Raw genomic sequence first — 18,440 nt, 5'->3', positions numbered from 1 at the left:
GTCGAGCTAATTTATAGACGCCAGTCGATTACCGAAGTTTGGTGGTCACCGCTGCTGTTTGGCTGCTCGGGGGGCGTCAAGTTCGGGAGCTGCCCTTTCATTACGCGGGCGGCACGCCGGAATTACCGTCCGGGCCCTTTTTAATTACGCCCTATAAAATATGAAATAGGCCCGTAATCGACAGAGAACTTACGACTATTTGTGGCGATTACCGTGAACTTTCCCGTTCTGAAATGAAGATAATGTCGTAGTGCAAGTTTCGAACGGACTTCGAAAATTCACTCCAGTTTCGAATCCAACCTACAAAGCCATCTACGCAAAACAAAAGGTGCGAAATGGGAAGTTCCAAAAAATCTCTCTACGAAGCTCCCAGTTACCTTCAAACACCAAAACTGCAGGAGATAACACCGATGCGACGGAAGCCGACTTTGTTGGCAAAGCTACCACCAACGCAGCCCGAGAGGAGGAAAACTACCTCAGTTATGACTTTTGGGAAATAAAAAATATCCCGATTTCATCGACATTCACAGGTATCAACCACCATATCTACCTACAAGTCAATAACTCATCCGAAGCGAACGTACTCCCAAGCAAGATCTAGAGAGGTCAAACGTCTTAATCTATGACGAGCACCGCTATTAAAAATGTCCAATTAAATGGGCCTTTAAATCGCAACCATCATGAGCAGACGCTCTTCTTACACTCGCAGTAGGGTTACGTTTAAAAAATCTTAAAATTACTTCGTCTAAATCATATATTTTGGAGTTAGGGATCCTGATTCCATAGCTCTTGCAAGATTTTTCCGTAACAATCTTGCAGGGGTTGCTTCTATCAGGAAAACGTTGCCGATACTCTCTTTAAGCCGCCAGACTATTTCCGTTACAGAAACCATAAATAAAATGCATATCGGCATATTCACGGTTAGTAAAAGTAAAAATCGAATGAAATGCAAAGTTGAGCACAAAGATCACAATTAAGAAAATAAAGAAACGCGAAAGTGACAATCATTAATATCATTACAATTAAACTGTTACTATGAAAGATGCCTGGTATGTAAAAATGTTTTAAAAAATGTTACTGTTCTGAGCCATACATTATTTAAAAAATAATTATTTCTGATTAAACTACGCAAAATTTGAAAAAAAAATTAGTTATATTTTTTCTTCAGAAGAGTCTAATTCATTAAAAAATAATATTATTTGCTTGATTGGGATGAAACAAATTCGAAAAATTTCTGTTAAGAGTTGTTACAAAACTATTCTTATCTATAACCGATTCTGATGAAACTTGGTAGTTAAAGATCCTTATGATATGATTATTATACATTTTTCATTCCGTTATCTTAATCAGAAAGAAAGTTATTTTAAAAAATATCCAAATGACCCCTTTGGAGGGCCATATTTCAGTAACGGTGCTCCGGAGGACCAATGTTTATAGGATTTTTTTTTTACTATTTTCGGCCCTACTTTCACCCCCTAAAATTTTGTCCCAACTTTTCCAAACACCTTGTATATATATATTGTTTTTCAATTTATTCTAAAAAATGTAAATTATCTTTTGAGACAAATACATATTTTTTTAATTTTTAATTTTTAATAAAAAAGACCAATTTCACAAAACGAACGTAATTTTTTATCTTTGTCGTAAAACAAAATTTCGTAAACAGCTTTTCATTATTTTAAATAATCAATCGAATGGCATGGAAAAAAATTGTCTTATTCTTATAAAAATTAACGAATAAAAAATTTAAATTGTTACAACTTTTTTATAGTACAGTCATTGAAGCTTTTCACCTCCGAATTCTTTGAAACTGAACCGATCGACTTGAAATTTGACAGATAGTTAGAGAAAAGGTCAATGATCATTAGTGACATAGTGCCGATTGACGCTTCCACCCTTTTGGGGGTTGACACCCCTTCTCGGGGGTGGAATTTTTTTCAAAAATAACGCTGGAAATCGATAATCAAATCTCAAAAAATATTCGAAGAGTTTTTTCGAGAGATCAATAGTTTTTTAGTTATTCACGATTGAAAACTTGTAATTTTGAGTGAAAAAAAAAAACACTCAAAGTATTTTTCGCGAGTAACTCAAAAACTACGCATTTTATTTAAAAAAGTGTAATGAACAAAAATGTAGCTTATAAATAAATAAAAATCGTTTTTTAAAAAGTGTTGTACGTCCTATACAAATCGAAATATGGTTAGTGGAAGGGGACTTGTTTTGGGGGAATACTCGAATCGATGTATTCAACGTCAAATAACGGAAAAAGGATTAATTTTACGTGTATAACGCTCCGGGAGTTTTTTGTAGTACTCAAAAAGACCTTCAAAATGAGCAAAAGTTAATTAGAGCAAAATTGAAGGAGTTATCGTCAAAAACAGATGGGTTGCTCATATTTTTGAAGGAAAAATGAGCAGTAAACGCTGTACCATTTCCTTCAGAATTAAAATTAATCGTATACCCTTTACAATTAGTTTTAGTGTTTTTCATATGATCCTGAACTTAGACCGGTTTAGAATGAGTATTTTTTTAATAATATACGGTAAAAGTTGAAAACGTCTTTTACATTATTCAAAAAAAATTGCCTTATTTATTTAATAACTCTGAAACTATGCGTAAAAATGATACAAACAAAAATGTAACTTTTTTTCAACTAATATTTTACTTGTTTTTTATTCCTATAGCATAAAAAATAAAGAAGATATCTTGAAGTATCCATTTTATTGAAAAAACGTCCTGTCTCGAGCCCTCCGATTCTTTCCCTTTAAAAAACGAAGGACTTAATATTTAATCTTTGTGCTTGAACAAGATTTTTATCAATAAAATGCTTAAAACTTAATTTTTTCAATTTTTTTCACCTAGGGGTAGTTTGTACCCCTAAAAAACAAAAAGCGTCAATCGGTCTTATGTCACTTTTGAACTTGAGCCTAAGATGAGCCTTATTCTAAATTTTCATGCAAATCCATGCAGTTTCACAGAATTCGGAGGTTACAGCTGATTTTCAGCTTCAATGATTGTACTATTATTAAAAATTAAAAAATATATCTATTTCTCTGAAAGGAAAGTTTTTAGAGTAGATTGAAAAAAAAATATAAAATTCATTCATTTTTCTGCTTGTTATGATTTTTTTAAATTTCTGAAATCATCCCTTAACTTCTAGCCACTTTAACTCTGTTAATTTTAATAGTACAAGAAAAAAAGTCAATGGACCATTTTTATGTAGAATTTTATGCTCTACAACTTTTATAAGAAATTATGGAAGAGTAATTTCAAGAACATATAGAGAATCTGCTGTTTTTTTCCATAAATAACAAACAAATTCAAATAATCCTCATAAGTATATTTTAAACGATCTCCAGGCATTTTTTAAATTTTTTTACAGTCTGATTTCAAATCGATATAATTTTTATTATCTGCTGACTGACCAGCATTTCGAAATAATCCCTACAGCATTACTGAATAGCGACTGCTTTTACATACTAGGTATATAGAATTACGTTTTATTTTCTTAATTACATGTTTATTGTTTATCAAATACTATACATTCAATTCAACTTACTCTTTTTCTATTACTTTTAATTTAATTGAACTGAATTTCCAATTATTTGCACATTTATTTGATAAAGGATTCAGCCCAAGTGTAACAATTTTGGTGCCTATTTTGTATATTTATAATATCTCTTCCAAAACTTTAATAACGCAAAACCAAGAAATGAATGATGTTTATTTTACATCACCTCAAGATTTAAAACTTGGCTCCTTTTCAACTTAAATACATCCTTAAACAAAAATGTATTTTCAAGAAACTAACTTCCGATTGGGGTCCCTTCGTCTCAGGGGTCTAGTTATTTACTTTCAGTGATACAAATTTCAGGCAATAAAGTCAAGCAACACGTGGAACAAATATTAATTTATATGTGTGTACCCAAACTGGAACTAACACTGCAGATATTTAAATAAATTAACACCTCGGGATATATCCGAATTATCTCGTCTCTGGTGACATTCATTATAGTCCCCATGAGTGCGTAAACACGACATCTCCTGTAAATTTCGGTCCCCTTTAATGGCGACATAATTTAAACCCAATTACGGAAGATTTTTAAGTGGTCTCGGTGATCCCTATAAACCAATTTCATGTAACAATAATTTTTGACAAGTACCTGTAGAACAAATGTCAGATGACAATTGAAACAAAAATGCTCTTCATATTAAAATTCTTAAACACTTTAAGTGCAATCCGCACCAGTTTCTTTACGTGCCCATGCATTTTTCAAAAATGTGTTCCTAAAGTGGGGAAGTTTCCATTTTATGCAGATAATAGAATAAACTCACTAAAACCTGCATTGTTTTCATTACAAATTTTAAACCGTTTCCGGAAATTGACCGGGTATTTTGAATGAGAATTTTAAACGTAATTTGAGTGTAAATCTAATTTTTCTGACTAGACTAAGCTGGGTGAGATCTATGCAAATACGAAAATTCATAAAACTTTTAAAACTATTTCAATCTCGGCGCGCAGAATTGCCAAGTCTTGTAGCAGTTGGAAGAGTTGTGTATTCCCTCAGCAACTCGGCGGAAAATAGGAAAGTGTTTTTATTTATGCACTGCCCAGTTTCACGGTGCATATTAATGCAGAATTAAAAGTTTTGGGACATGAAAGCATGCAGCGACTCAAAAGATAAATGCAATAAAATAAAAAATAACTTAAAATTATCGAAAAAGTGTACGAAATGCATTCCCTTTAAATCTAAAGATGAAAATGCGAAATTTTGTTCCTAGAAAAGATAACGAATATGACAAATTTATGATTTTCGGAACATTTTTTGACATTTTCTAATTGACAGCAAGAATAAAAAAGTACTAACAATGCATTTCGTGTTCAATTGAATATGAATAAAAAAACTGCATAGTCCTACACGATATACTTTTTTCGTAAGTGAACCTATTTCTCTCGCAGCAAACGCAGCTCTTGTAAAAAATATACAATTTTGCATTTGTTGAATAAAACTTTGACCAACTCGTAACAAAGATATGGAGCATATTTGTGGAATTAATACATGGCAGAGACAATGGTAGCTGTACGAGAATATGAAATGAAAAAGTCGATATTTAATTAACTAGAAAAATAGCTCCGCGCTTCAACAATGTTATTTTTATAATGTTTGGCAGCAGCTATTTCCTTTGACGATAAACGTTTTAATCAAACTACCAATGCTTTTAATTAATATTTGGCCAACAAATAGTTGCAACGAACTTAATTTAAGTTGCGAAAAACTGGAAAGCCGAACATAATACTATTCCTCTTCACGCGTTTTCGGTATGGTGTATTACTTTTGATATAACTTGTCAATATTTCAATAAACAAGGATATATTTTATCACTAGACTGATGGAGTATATAGGTGACAGATGCTGTAATCTATACACAGAGAACACTTGATGATATCAAAATGGATTTGTTGTTTTAAAAACAAATTTTACACTTACATGTATTTTGAATAACTTACAAGGTGTTCTCAAAAGAACAAAACATAGACTTGATTTTTTCTCAGAAATGTTTCCTATTCAGGTATATTAAATAGTACAAATATGGATAGCCGCATAACTTTTGTTATTAACATTTTCTTCTATCACTTTTTAAGGATTCCCTCATCAAAGGCCCATAATGATATACCTCGTTGGAAAGGTCTTTTCATGCTTTATCTCGTGGTGAATGCACAAAAAATTGATGAATATAGTCTAACTTTGAAATTTCTAACGAAAGTGTTGTTTATTTATTGGCTCTATTTTTTCCCCAAAGTCCAAAGCCCAAAATTTTCCCTAATATCGTACCTCGCCGACTTTAGTAGGACACCCTGTATATAATAATGTTAATAAAAAAATGATAGTCAACAAATAGAGTGATTATGAATTACAATTCGTTTCCTGTGTAAGTGATAATTGCGATAACGAATGTTAAATAATGTACATGAATAAAATAAAATTCGAGTAATACCTGTACTTAATGGCTATTCTTGTTGTCACTGCATTTATAGTAATAAATACTGCAAATAATATTGTGTAGTTTATTATGTTGAAAATACCATTGTTAGGACAGTGGGCAATATTATATGTAGAATTCCCTTGTTATATATTTAACATATTTGGTCAATAACGAACAGATTCGGTTCTCGCATATTATGGTCAATTAACAGTGCAATCTTTTATGAAGTTAATTTAATAAAATATGAGTAAAATAATTGCCTAAAACACAAATGTGTATTTCAACAGTTTCATATTTGTTTTTATGGAAATTTCATTCGAAATGCTATTATTTATATTAGGAACATTGTTTTTAGTGCTGTTTAATTTCGAGGTAAAATTTAATTTTCGTTCTAACAAGTATATTAAATTAAACTGTTACATTTTTATTTGTTTTATTAAATTTAAATATATAACATTGTATATATCCCTAAATCTCTAAACCAGCTGAAGAGCGGAAAAGTAGTAATGTAGTTCAAAATTGGGGTGTTTTTGGAATGTGTGCAATTAAAAGTTGCGTTTGTATACAAGGTGATTCAGTCATTAATGTCATTATTTTAAGGGAAGATAGAGTTTAATGAGTAGATTACGAATACGCTATTAAAAAATTTTATAATCCATATTTGTACTGTCAAAAAATATTGTTATTATGTACCTCAAACTAACTTATATAAAAAATTCAGACTAGTTGACCAAAATTGCGACTTAAAGGCCCATTTAATTGCACTATAAAGCGTTTACCAATTAATTCTTTTTATCAATCTACCTCCTATTAAAAATAAATCTTCAGGTCCGTAAACACCCTGTATATTACAATTTTCGTAGTAAATTGAATTGGTAGATTGCGCCCCAGTGAAAATATCGATCTCATATAAATAACCGTAACAGTTGAAGGGATTCCTTAAATCGAAACGCATTTTTACCCGTCTCGTCCTTTGTCAGGCCGTAACCGCCCACGTTACAAGAAGCCATAAACACCCCGAAGAATTATTTCTATTGCTCCTGTTAAAAATTCAATTTTTAGGTACCACGTCTCACGCATTACTCTTTCAGGTGGGCCTTCTCGATGTCTCCGTGCCCCCGGATTTCATACCGGAAGATACCTCCGGTGACGTAATGGTTCCCGAAGGAGGCACCGTAAAGCTGACGTGCCGCGCTAGGGGCCACCCCGAGCCCCACGTGCAATGGAGGCGGGAGGACGGCAGCGATATCGTCATAAAGGAACCTTCTGGACACAGAACGGGAGGTGAGGCCGTTGTTTAATGTTATTGGTATGTTTGTGGTTTCCCAGATTTTTCTGTCACGTTATTTTTACTAACGCTTGAGTCTTCGATTCAGTTTTGAATTTTAAACTACCCTACACTGAAAAAAGTAAATAAATGCGTATTATATTGACAATTAAAACATATCGTAGAAATATTTCCTTGTGTTCTGTATACAGGGTAGTCAAAAGTATGGAGACCCCTAAAAAGTCTCAGCATTTTTCACGGTGCATCCGATGGTAACCTTGACCTTGAGCTCAAGGACAAGGTTAAAGGTCATAGCAATATCAAGTTGTTGTTTTTAATGGCGTCCCTCCTTCTCGATCCCGTAAATTAAAAAAAAACAGAAAACTCGTATTCCCACATGGGCTCAAGGTCAATAGGCAAGGTCAGTTCAAGGTCAAATGTTGAATTTTTCTGTATTTTTTTATTTTTAACTACGGAATCAAAGAAAGTGACAATCTTTGAGTAGATACCTGGTGGTACTCCTTAGTGACCTTGATCTTGAGGAAACCAAAAAATTGTGCGTCCCTTCTATTCCATCGTCGAAAATAAAATCTGACAGCTGGAATAATCAATCACTCGACCTCTACCTGACCTTGACTATTGACCTTAAGGTCACGTTTAAGATCATAATAACATGTAGAATTGACGCTCTCTTATTTCTAGCGGCGAAATAAGGGGTCGCTACTCCAAAAACCGATGTGACCTTGACATGTCCTTTCGACCTTCAAGTCCAAGGATGCAGAATTTTCTGGGTTTCCACTTCCGGGGTCGAAAAGGGGGGGTCGCCGTTTAAAAGAACCTATTTGATCTATATGACCTTGAACCTTGACAGTGAGCTCAAGGTCAAGGTTGCCATCGGGTGCACCGTGAAAAGTGCTGAGAGTTTTGTCCTCACCATTTATTCCAAAAATGATTTCCCGCTGAGATTTTTGGGGGTTTCCATACTTTTGACTAGACCTGTATAAAATACTTTTAAATACAATGCATAATAGTTCGATTCTATCTATATCCGTGAACTAGTTTAAAACTACTCCACACTGTAAAAAGTGCTTAAATTTGCATTAAATTGACAATGGACCAATGGACAAATTACAGACTTTTTACAAAATTGGATACATTTGAAGAATAATAAATCTGAGTGCGAAACATCAATTAGTAGAGTAGAGAAAATATTAAAAATAAAATTAATTAACAATTAACGTTATAAAAAAGCTATCTTGGGAACAAAGAGACGTTGGCGATTTCTTTTTCTTTAATTACCGTAAATATAAGTTTTATATAATGCAAAAAGAGCGAATTCTCGAGCGGTCTTTGCCTGACCTTGGGACAATTTATTTATGGCACTACTTTGCGGCTCATATTTTGTTAGATGTAAAGAGCAACTTAATTTCAACTTTTTGGAATTAAAACAACCTATATTTACGATATCAACTTCTAAAATTACCTTTAGTAAATAATCAATTAGTAGCAAAATAAGGAACGAAATTAATTAACAAATACCTGGAGCAACAATTTCACATGTCATTGGATTGCCGTCTTTTGTTTTAGGAGAAAATGTAATATTTGTTTTTTATTGTTGCATATACTTATTTATATGTATCTTTTTATTTATTTGCACAATAAGTTACTTCCCCAAAATTGTCCTACATCGTAATTGCATGATATACACAACATTCACACCATGTTTTATGAGAGAATTTAGTATTTATTTGTTTAAAAAAGGTAAACAATTTTGCATGCGACATTGAGGAATGGTAACGATCTGCATCTAGGTTATATTATGTAAAATAAACAGTCAACCGAATAAATACGAACGACCGACTAAAGAATAATTATATATTTACATTTACACTCGCAATTAGTCCCCACTCGCATATGTATTCGTATTAGAGTTAACGTCAATCATGCATATATAATAACGAGCGATTAAACTCAAACGTATAATAGAAAACACAAAGCATCAGTATATTGTTTATTTTTTATCTACTTTACATTTGTAGGGATTTTGATGAGCAATATTCAAAACGATTATAAAATGCAAGTCACTAACTAGTTTTTGAAGCAATTTGTATTTCATTTAATTAAAAAAACAGAAACAGAATTTATTCTCTTTTAGTATTTAGCATTATATATTAAAAATGTTACCAGTTAAACACTGGCCATTTAAAGATAACATTATAATATGTTCTTTGCGATGAAATAGGTCCGTAGAAATTTATGACATTTTTCTTACTATGATATTTTAAGCTCGTCCCAGATCATTGATATAAAATAAATATAAGATGTTTTCCTAATCGACCTTACCATTTCAAAAAGCTTCTACATTGTGTGTTATTTCTTTTATTTTGACTGTTGTTTCAAGTAAAAATTTCCTTCTAAAGAAATGTCAGTCCATTACACCAATTCCTTCTGGACTCATAAGACGTTTAGGGACCTTAATGATATTTGCCAAAGGAGTTTTTATAACCTTATTTTATCGTACATGTTCGAATCAAATGACCTTTTTCTGGTGAGATATTGGTGCTTATTTGAGAACAATATACTCGCATAAAATATAAGCATTATCATTCATTTAAATAGTATATTTTAGAAATTGGTATAATGTATTGAAGGGTTCTAATTTTATAATTCCATTCCAACACTAGTCATACTGATTTAATGACAATTGACGAACAGCATAGAAATTTCTTCAATCAGTTTTTGTTCCAGTAAAACTGCAATTTGCCATGCCAGAAATGGTTTAGGGGAATTTCAATTCAAATTACAAATGCATGTATCAGAACGTTACAAGTTCCAAATCGAGAAATAATTGACGACACAATGAATCTATTTCCAATTTGCAAAGCAACTCTGTAATTTAAAAAACTATTTCCTTATTATTTTATTCACACTGTTCTTTAACGGTATACATTTTATAATCAATCTAAATGTCGAAAGAAGTATTTTATTTTACGTACTTTACGATTCAAGAGATATCAAAGCGGGCAAAACTATGATTTATACTTGAAAACTTATATTAAGTTGGCATGTATCACTTTTGCAAATCTACAAAGATAGATCTCATAAAATGTAATAAAGGTATTTCATAACATTCACATCATACTTACATTTTTCTTTAAATATGTCATTTATATTTATTTTTTTAAAACAGGATGCTATTCTTGAATGAACAACTACGTTGAGAACATTAGTTTTCATCTGCGCAAAATAATTTATCTCCATCGCGTTTTTTAAATTTTTGTTGCACATTAAATATAAAAATATTCGACTTCGTTTAGTAAAACAAATGTGTAGTTGCACATGAATATTAATTGTTAATAATAATGAAATTAAATAGATGACCTGCTGCCTAATTTTTTTGTCCAAAATTACTAGTAGGTATTTAATTAAATTATATATTACGTGCCTACCACATTAAACTAAATTAAGGAAGCGAATAATTAACAATATATAATTTACTTTTTGTACCTATATAAGAGCATTATTTAGTTAATAATACAGAGACGTAAAATTTGAGTAAAACTGTATGGAAATTATTTCTAGTCCAAAAATTATGTTAATACGGTCATCAACAAACAGTTGATAAAAGCCAACTGCTTAAAAGAGCTTTTAAGTTAGAACGATTATGTATCTGTCTTTCAATTGCTAGAAAAATAGTTCTAAGTAATTTACCCAAATCTTTTGAAAAAAAAAACGCATATTAAAAAAATGTAACGCTACTACTTATAAATATAAAACTGGCTTTAGGTGTGATGAAAGTGTCATCGTTAAGCAGCGTTCAAGGGAAGAACCCTTAACATACTCGTAATAAATTTCAAAATAACGGCTCGAGTACATTAAATTTTCCCCCGCAGAAACAGCGACTGTTCCACTGATTATTTTGAAAATAATAGGCGGCTCCCGATTGCGGCGGGACACATTTGTTCTCATATGAACCGATAGACGTGTTATTGCCAGCAGCCAGGCGCTCGGGGAATACTGAGGCATCCTTCTTGAATCTTACAATACCTATTATTGTACGGCTACGCCAGCCAACCCTAAGTATATTGCTTCGGGAGATCAATGGACGTCGCCCATAGTCCTGGCAGTTATCGAGCGTGAAGGTGGTTTCCAAAGGGACTGCCACTTCCTGGGGAACTCAGATGGTCATCGAGATACAAATACACATGTGACATGTATTGACGTTTGGCCCGTTGCTTCGTCTTGTTTGAATACCGAAGCAACCATCTTGTACAGGGGGGCCAATTTCGATACATTTGAGAGGTCTCTCCTACGAGTAGTTGTCAAATTTTATAACTATTGGAAGAAGAATTAATAATACTTTAACTTAAGAAAACATAATTTCAAATTTAATTCCTGAAGGCATTATTTGTATTCCAAATGAATTTGAAATTATTTTTAATACGTATGATTATTTGGACCAAGTGAATCTTTGGGTACTTTAATTATATATTTTTCAAATTAATAATATATAATCAATACATTTTATTTTATTTATTTACTAAATCTTTTACAATAATAATTGTTTATATTTTTATTATTCTGTAGGACAAGTCTGCCGCGTGCAAACATGGTGTGCATCAGCTGTGTAACATTAGGTTAAGCGCTGTTGTCACGTTGTGATGAAACTCCCCAATATTAAATACTCTCTGTATTTTGAAAACCGTTAATCTTACGCCCCTGTAATATTCAACTTTTTTGTTCACTTATGATTATTCTATCTCATGCTGAAGTAATGGCAGTCAAACCTCTTACATCCTGTATAATAACGCTATCTAGCGGATATTATTCCGTCTAACACACAACAATGATACCGATGGGTTATGGGGAGAGCTAAGATACCATTTTGCAATAACGTATTTACCAAATGAAAAATATACTAGAGAGGAAATCGTTAGCGTGATAAATAAGCAACTATAAGGAGAAAAGGTAGGAGAATGGCTGCAAATGTATCATCGCTGATTCTGGTTAAAGGAACATCATCAACTCGAATGGTATTTCTAAGCCATTAGAGTAACAGTATTGATGCCTGTGCTATTAATTTATACATGCTGTCGCGTCGCTTTCGACGTAAGCTTTCAGAAAAATAGCAGTGCACATTCGGCATCAAATAATACAGCATCAGAAACATGTATCTTACATAACTACTACCTAATCCACTTTTTGCTCTTATGAGATTTTTGTAATCGAAATGATATCCAAAATTTAGAAATATATTGTGCATATTGTGCTAGATGCTCATGTTTTCCTTATTTTCCTCAACTAACCTCTGCAAACCTTTGTTTTTTAATTTAATGAACAGTTGTGTTAAAAAAACTTGTAAATAAACCTGATAATGAAAGAAAACCTGCTCATAGAACTCATTACACTTCAAAAAGAAATATACTAACGAACTTCTATAATTACCTTCTGTTTCTGGAATTTACAATTATTTTTTTTACTAGGAATTTTAGGGGGTCTGAAAATGTATGTAAATTTGCACGAGCGTAATTCAAATTGGGTATAATTTAAAACTGAACGCTTCTGAATCAAACGAACACAATACAGTTTTATTTATTCATTATTCAATACCTTATAAAACCAATCAAATGAAAATATTCAAGTACCTAATGAAGGGAAAACGAAAAGCTTTCAATAAGTAAACACCGGCAAATATAAAATCTGTTTTTTCACGTTACAATATGTAGAACATAAATGTAAGCCTTGGGGATTCTACGAGAGCATAAAGTGCTTTTACGTACACCGTTTTCATTGTTTTTCTTCCGGACGTGTGAGCAAAAGTTCATCTCGCTGTTTATTTTGCGAAAATTGTTAAAAAAAGCTTCCCAAAATTCCACTTATCAATTTGCGGACAACTGAAAGCATGCGGCTAATATTTACAAGAGAAGAAATATAGGAACGTATAAAGCGTGGGTGAAAATATTTAATAAAGACGTTTGATAGGAATGAGTTTACTGTTTATCAGGTTGTACACAACATTGGTTATACGTGTCAACCTATTTAAACTTTTTATTATTAAGTTTAGCAAAAATGCTAAATATAAATGTTTAAGCTATTGTACTTTTTTCAGGAAAAAAATTTGGGTATGTTTCTGGAAAAGAATTAATTGATGGCGTCATTAGTCGTTTCTGTCAATTCCCAAAGATAATACTTTGATTGAAAATGGAGCTTATCTCAACCCATTTAACACAACGGGTCCCAAATTTTATTTAAATTTTTTGTATCCTCACAGTAGGGCCATACTATCGAGTTTGGGACACCCTGTACATTTAAATAGAAAACAGTATCGCAATAATATGAAGTTCAATGGATGTATAATGAAAAGTTCCTTAGAATATGCCATGAGAGTATGTGTTGAATAAAAGCTTGGTACTCAAATAACCGATCAATATGATCTTTCTAACACGTTACAGAGATAAATCCTTATAACCTTTCATCATTATAATCCTGAAAAGCCATTATATTCAAACAAATTTGGTTTGCCATTCCTTTTGAAAACACAAATTTTAATATCGTTGTAAGAAAAAATAATTATAACTTCCATATACAGGGCATTTCAAGAAAACCTCCCGTAAATACAGGGGGTGATAGTACGACAAAAAATAAGAATAATTTTGTCTTATGAACTATACGTCTATCTCCTCTTGTTTTCGAGATACAGAGCGACAAAATATAATTTTTTAAATAGAATGTTTACGAAAATTTCCAAACGGTGCGAAATATTTTTATAAAATTTGGTATTCCGGGGTTTTTAAGGATGCCAAATACACTGGTCTAATTATTTTTTGGCTATTTCATAGAGGGAGCTAGTTATTCTATATTCCTATTACATTTTAAGTTCTAATTTTTTTAAGGTTAGTTTTTTTACCATTCGGGTTCCAATTTCTAATGTACAATTTTATTTTCTAAAAATAATGTATTCTTAAACAATATATCGTATTATCCTCGCGAAGATTTGTATCCTTTATTTAAAATCCGTACATCATGTGAACTGGTAAAACAACGAGAAAATAATTATGTTAATTTAGTTAAATTAAATGACACTCGCGCCCATCTCTCGTTAAAGTCAAAGAAAATGTTGAATGCAATTTTGAAGGTTCTGTGATAGAAATTACATTATTACTCACAGTTCGTGTTTTTCATCTCTATTTTAGTAATGTTACAAAAGTTTTGCAACTATAACTAATTTTTTAGATATAAAGTTTGCTGAGAAATATTTATGTTCCTTTGTTATTCCGTACAAATGCTTTTATCTCAAGTATTACTAATTATATTAATCAAGTAAAGAAAACTTTATGTAACCCTAAATATTGCTGGGTAATGATTACGATGTTTTTATAAACCATTAAATATATTAAAAGGATTTATCAACTGTATTTTTTATTCCAATAAATATATCACAGCTTCCTAGTCTTTTTTAATTAATCTAGTTTTTTAAAAACATTACAAAAAATCATCTGTTGTGGATAATTTATTGTTGATAACAATGTACATGGGATTTAGGAAAAATGTATATGTTTGAAATCAATTTCGTTTTTATCAAGTCTTTCAAATGTATTCCCTCCTTGCTGTCAGCTGATTGCGACGTTGCCACATTAATCCTCAAGTCAGACAGAAATGCAATTATTGGTTTCTGTTTCTAATTAATACAGCTGTACTATGTTCAAAACTTACATTAGTTTTACATCAAAAATAAGATAATACTGTGTACTATCTATGGAAAAGTTTTGTTTCACAATTTCTACATTTTTTTCTCAGTTATGGGCAAAAAAAGAGCCGCACCGTCCATCTTCGCCATACAAACCTATGTTAAAATGAACAACTTTCAACAACAATATCTCAAAATCTAGATTAAAAAAAATTTTTGAAAAAAATATGACGCACAGAGGGAGCACTGTGTAATACGCTATATAAATTTCAAGTACATCTGTGCATTTTAGTAAACCCGATATACCTCCTTAAAAACCCCGGAATCCCAAATTTCACAAAAATATTTCGCACCGTTTGGAAATTTTCCTAAAAATTCTATTAAAAAAAATTATTTTGTCGCTCTGTATCTCGAAAACAAGATGAGATAGGCATTATAGTTCATAAGACAAAAAATTCTTATTTGTTGTCGTACTATCATCCCCTGTATTTACGGGAGGTCTTTCTGAAACACCCTGTATAGCACTTTTTTCTGAATTTGGGTATATAAAAGTTAAGGTGAGTTCACATTGAGTTTACATTAATCTGCCACATTTATTAATTAATTAATTTAGAAACTCTCTGATAGTAAGCCACTAAATTATCTGCCATGCATCATAGTTAGTCCCTTGAATTTAGATAATTTTCTGCAAATTTAAATAACATTTCGAGTTTTCATGTCGCTAAAATATAGTTATATTTTATGTATTTCAGAAGTGAAATAGATTTCCAGCGCATTATCGCGTGAAAACATTGATTTTGCTCGGCAAACGGCTTCCCGACACGATTTTTAAACCGTAAAAGTATCTTTTTACATCCGTTTTATGAGAAGAGATTTCGCATTCCTCAAGTGCTAGCAGAATTACAAATGTAAGTGGAGAGCCATAAAAGAAGGCGCGTTTTCGAACTGCTGATAGAGGACAGATGCAAACTCGTGTCGGACGGCTAAAACATTGTCGATGTTGGTGGCAAATGTTCCAATTTGTCACTTCCGCCTTTACAGCCGGCGAATTTGTATTATTGTTATGGCATCGAGTCCTCTGGGCCGTTCGAATCGATGGCAATTCGCCGGAGTTCATTGAAAAATATAATACGCCGTTATTATTGTCTTGGGAAGCCGCGGGACTTGAAGAAACTGAAATAATAATTGCGTTTATTGTCACCATTTTACACACGACAGAAGTATAATGTTTTATAGGGCGTAAATAATGAAGCGCTTTCATTGTTTACAACGCAGCATTATTCTTGTATAGTTCTTCTTATTGTGTTTTCTACATATACGTACAAGTGTATTGAATTCTAACTAAACAACGCGTTGGCAGAATTTATAATTGGATTCGCTGTTGAATTTGAATCGTAGTTACTTGTAATGTGATATAGAGGGTGGCCCACTAAAGAAAGTATAGGCCCTAAAGCTTCGGGAAAAAACTTTTGATCAATAAATCGACCAAGAGAAATCGCTGGAAATAGTTTTCAATTTCGAAGCTCGACTGCTAAAGGACGCAATCTACATACCAAAACATAGAGTTGAATTTTTCTCAGAAATGTTTCCTATTCAGGTATATTAAATAGTACAAATATGGAAAGCCGGATTCATTGCGCAGAACTTTTGTTATTGACATTTTGTTCTATCTCTCGACAGAAAGGGTGGGGGAAGCCCATAATGTCTTATTAGAAAAATACATTTTTTTAAGCATTGGCTCATCAAAAGCCCATAGTGTTATACTCGTTGGAAAGGTATTTTCATGCTTTACCCATATGAGTAACTAAATAAGAGGTTTTTTTTCTGTATCTTCTGTTGGCAGCAGCTGCAGAGTACGCCATCTGTAGTTATTGTGGCAAACGACACACTCGGAAACCACAGACCATAAAATAATTAAGGTAACTGCATAGGAAAACACAATTAGAGTAACTTATAATTCTACTGTCTAATAGATGTCGCTGCACTATAATGGAGGCAAATTTAAAATAATAAAATACACTAATGAATAAAAAGTGTTTCATAAGTAATACATCACAAAACAGCTGTGAATGGTTTGTTGATAATTAAAATTAAGATGAACCATTGACAGCGGTTTCATGACCCACTACTTATGAAACACTTTAAATCAAAAAAATTTACATGGAGACTCCCGTTATTATTTTTTTAAAGAAACCATTAAAAACTGCAAATTTCATAGAAATTTGATTAAAGAATTATTTAATTGCCTTTATGTAAAATAATATTGCAGTTACTTACCAAAAATTATTCGAAATAATGGTCATGTATCTTTCGTAGTAAACCTTGGAAGCGTCTAGATTTATCAATTTCATAACACTACTATGTGGCTGAATTTTGCTGTTTTATTCTGCGAAAATTTAATATTATTGTTATATAAAGCATTTATTGTATTTTTAAGCAAATGAGGAACTTCAAAAATGGGAATAATTTCCTCGCCATTAACATTAAAAGTGGATTTATCTGATGACTTGGAAACTATCTGTCTGATAGCTGATCTGTTAGTGGAACCTTGATCACAAACTGTACAGTTTAGTCCGCAAGACTGCAATGCTGAAATTATTTCAATTAACAAAATTTTTAGGTCCTTTGTTTTTATAACGTCTTTTGTGAAATAATACGCAATAGGTTGCTTCCAATGTTTACTAATATCTTGCACCAAAAACACTATAATAGAGCATTATTTGCTACCTCATTTTGTCTGCCCAGGGACATCGACATATTCCGTTACCCGTTATTTGATCTTTATAAGTGTCATAATTTAAACCAACAGACAGAGCTATTTCATCAAATACTAAACAACAAACTTTATCTCTTGTAATCATTTTACTAATACGTTCTGATAATTTCCGTAACAACTTTTCATTTATTCCAACATCTAAAGGTTTTTGGCCTAAATATTTCCTTATGGAAGATTTAGAGGGCAGCACAAATTTCTGTAAAAACCTGTAGCACCTTGGCCCACGTTTGTAAATTGCTAAAGCAAGTGCTTTATTTTCTGAATTATAGATAGGTCATTTCTTTTCGCAATTTTTAATTTGTGACTCGATAAATTTTACTCCTACTGGATCAAATTGTTGATTTAATTTTGTAAATAAATTAGAATAGGTAATATAAACATGACAGTTATTTTAATTTTTTATAAGTACAAAAATTCGACCAATGTTTAAACAAGCGCCAGAGCTCTCCTAATTGACGGATTCGTATTTTTCAAAAAGCGTTTGAAAGCTTGAGAGCCCTTCTATATGTGATTAAATTTTCAAGTTTCTAAGGGCCTTGGTTTTTGATGTGCAAAATTTTGAAAATTTATAAATTTTTTTTTTGAAAATTTTGATTGCAAAATTATTATGCAAAATCTATAGAACCAATTTTGATGAAATTTGGTGTGATGATTCTACATAACATGAAGTTTTCTTGAGCCAAGTATGAAGGTCCTATACCCAATTTAAAGACCCCAAAAAAATT

The 18,440-nt window shown here is 31.9% G+C and overlaps 1 protein-coding gene across 1 annotated transcript in view; it reads left to right on the top strand.

Annotated features, from left to right (window-relative positions):
- The window catches only part of LOC108906394 (lachesin-like), a 114,466-nt gene that overhangs the window by 69,035 nt on the left and 26,991 nt on the right, over positions 1-18,440 (top strand). Inside the window, exon 4 of the mRNA XM_018709623.1 lies at positions 7,077-7,269. Within this exon, the coding sequence (XP_018565139.1) occupies positions 7,077-7,269 (193 nt within the window). The remainder of the gene's footprint in view (positions 1-7,076; positions 7,270-18,440) is intronic.

The sequence above is a fragment of the Anoplophora glabripennis genome, unplaced genomic scaffold (assembly GCF_000390285.2).
Source record: "Anoplophora glabripennis isolate ALB-LARVAE unplaced genomic scaffold, Agla_2.0 scaffold47, whole genome shotgun sequence".
Lineage (NCBI taxonomy): Eukaryota > Metazoa > Arthropoda > Insecta > Coleoptera > Cerambycidae > Anoplophora > Anoplophora glabripennis.
The sequence above is the reverse complement of the archived record's forward strand: the minus strand, read 5'-3'. Positions and strand labels throughout refer to the sequence as shown.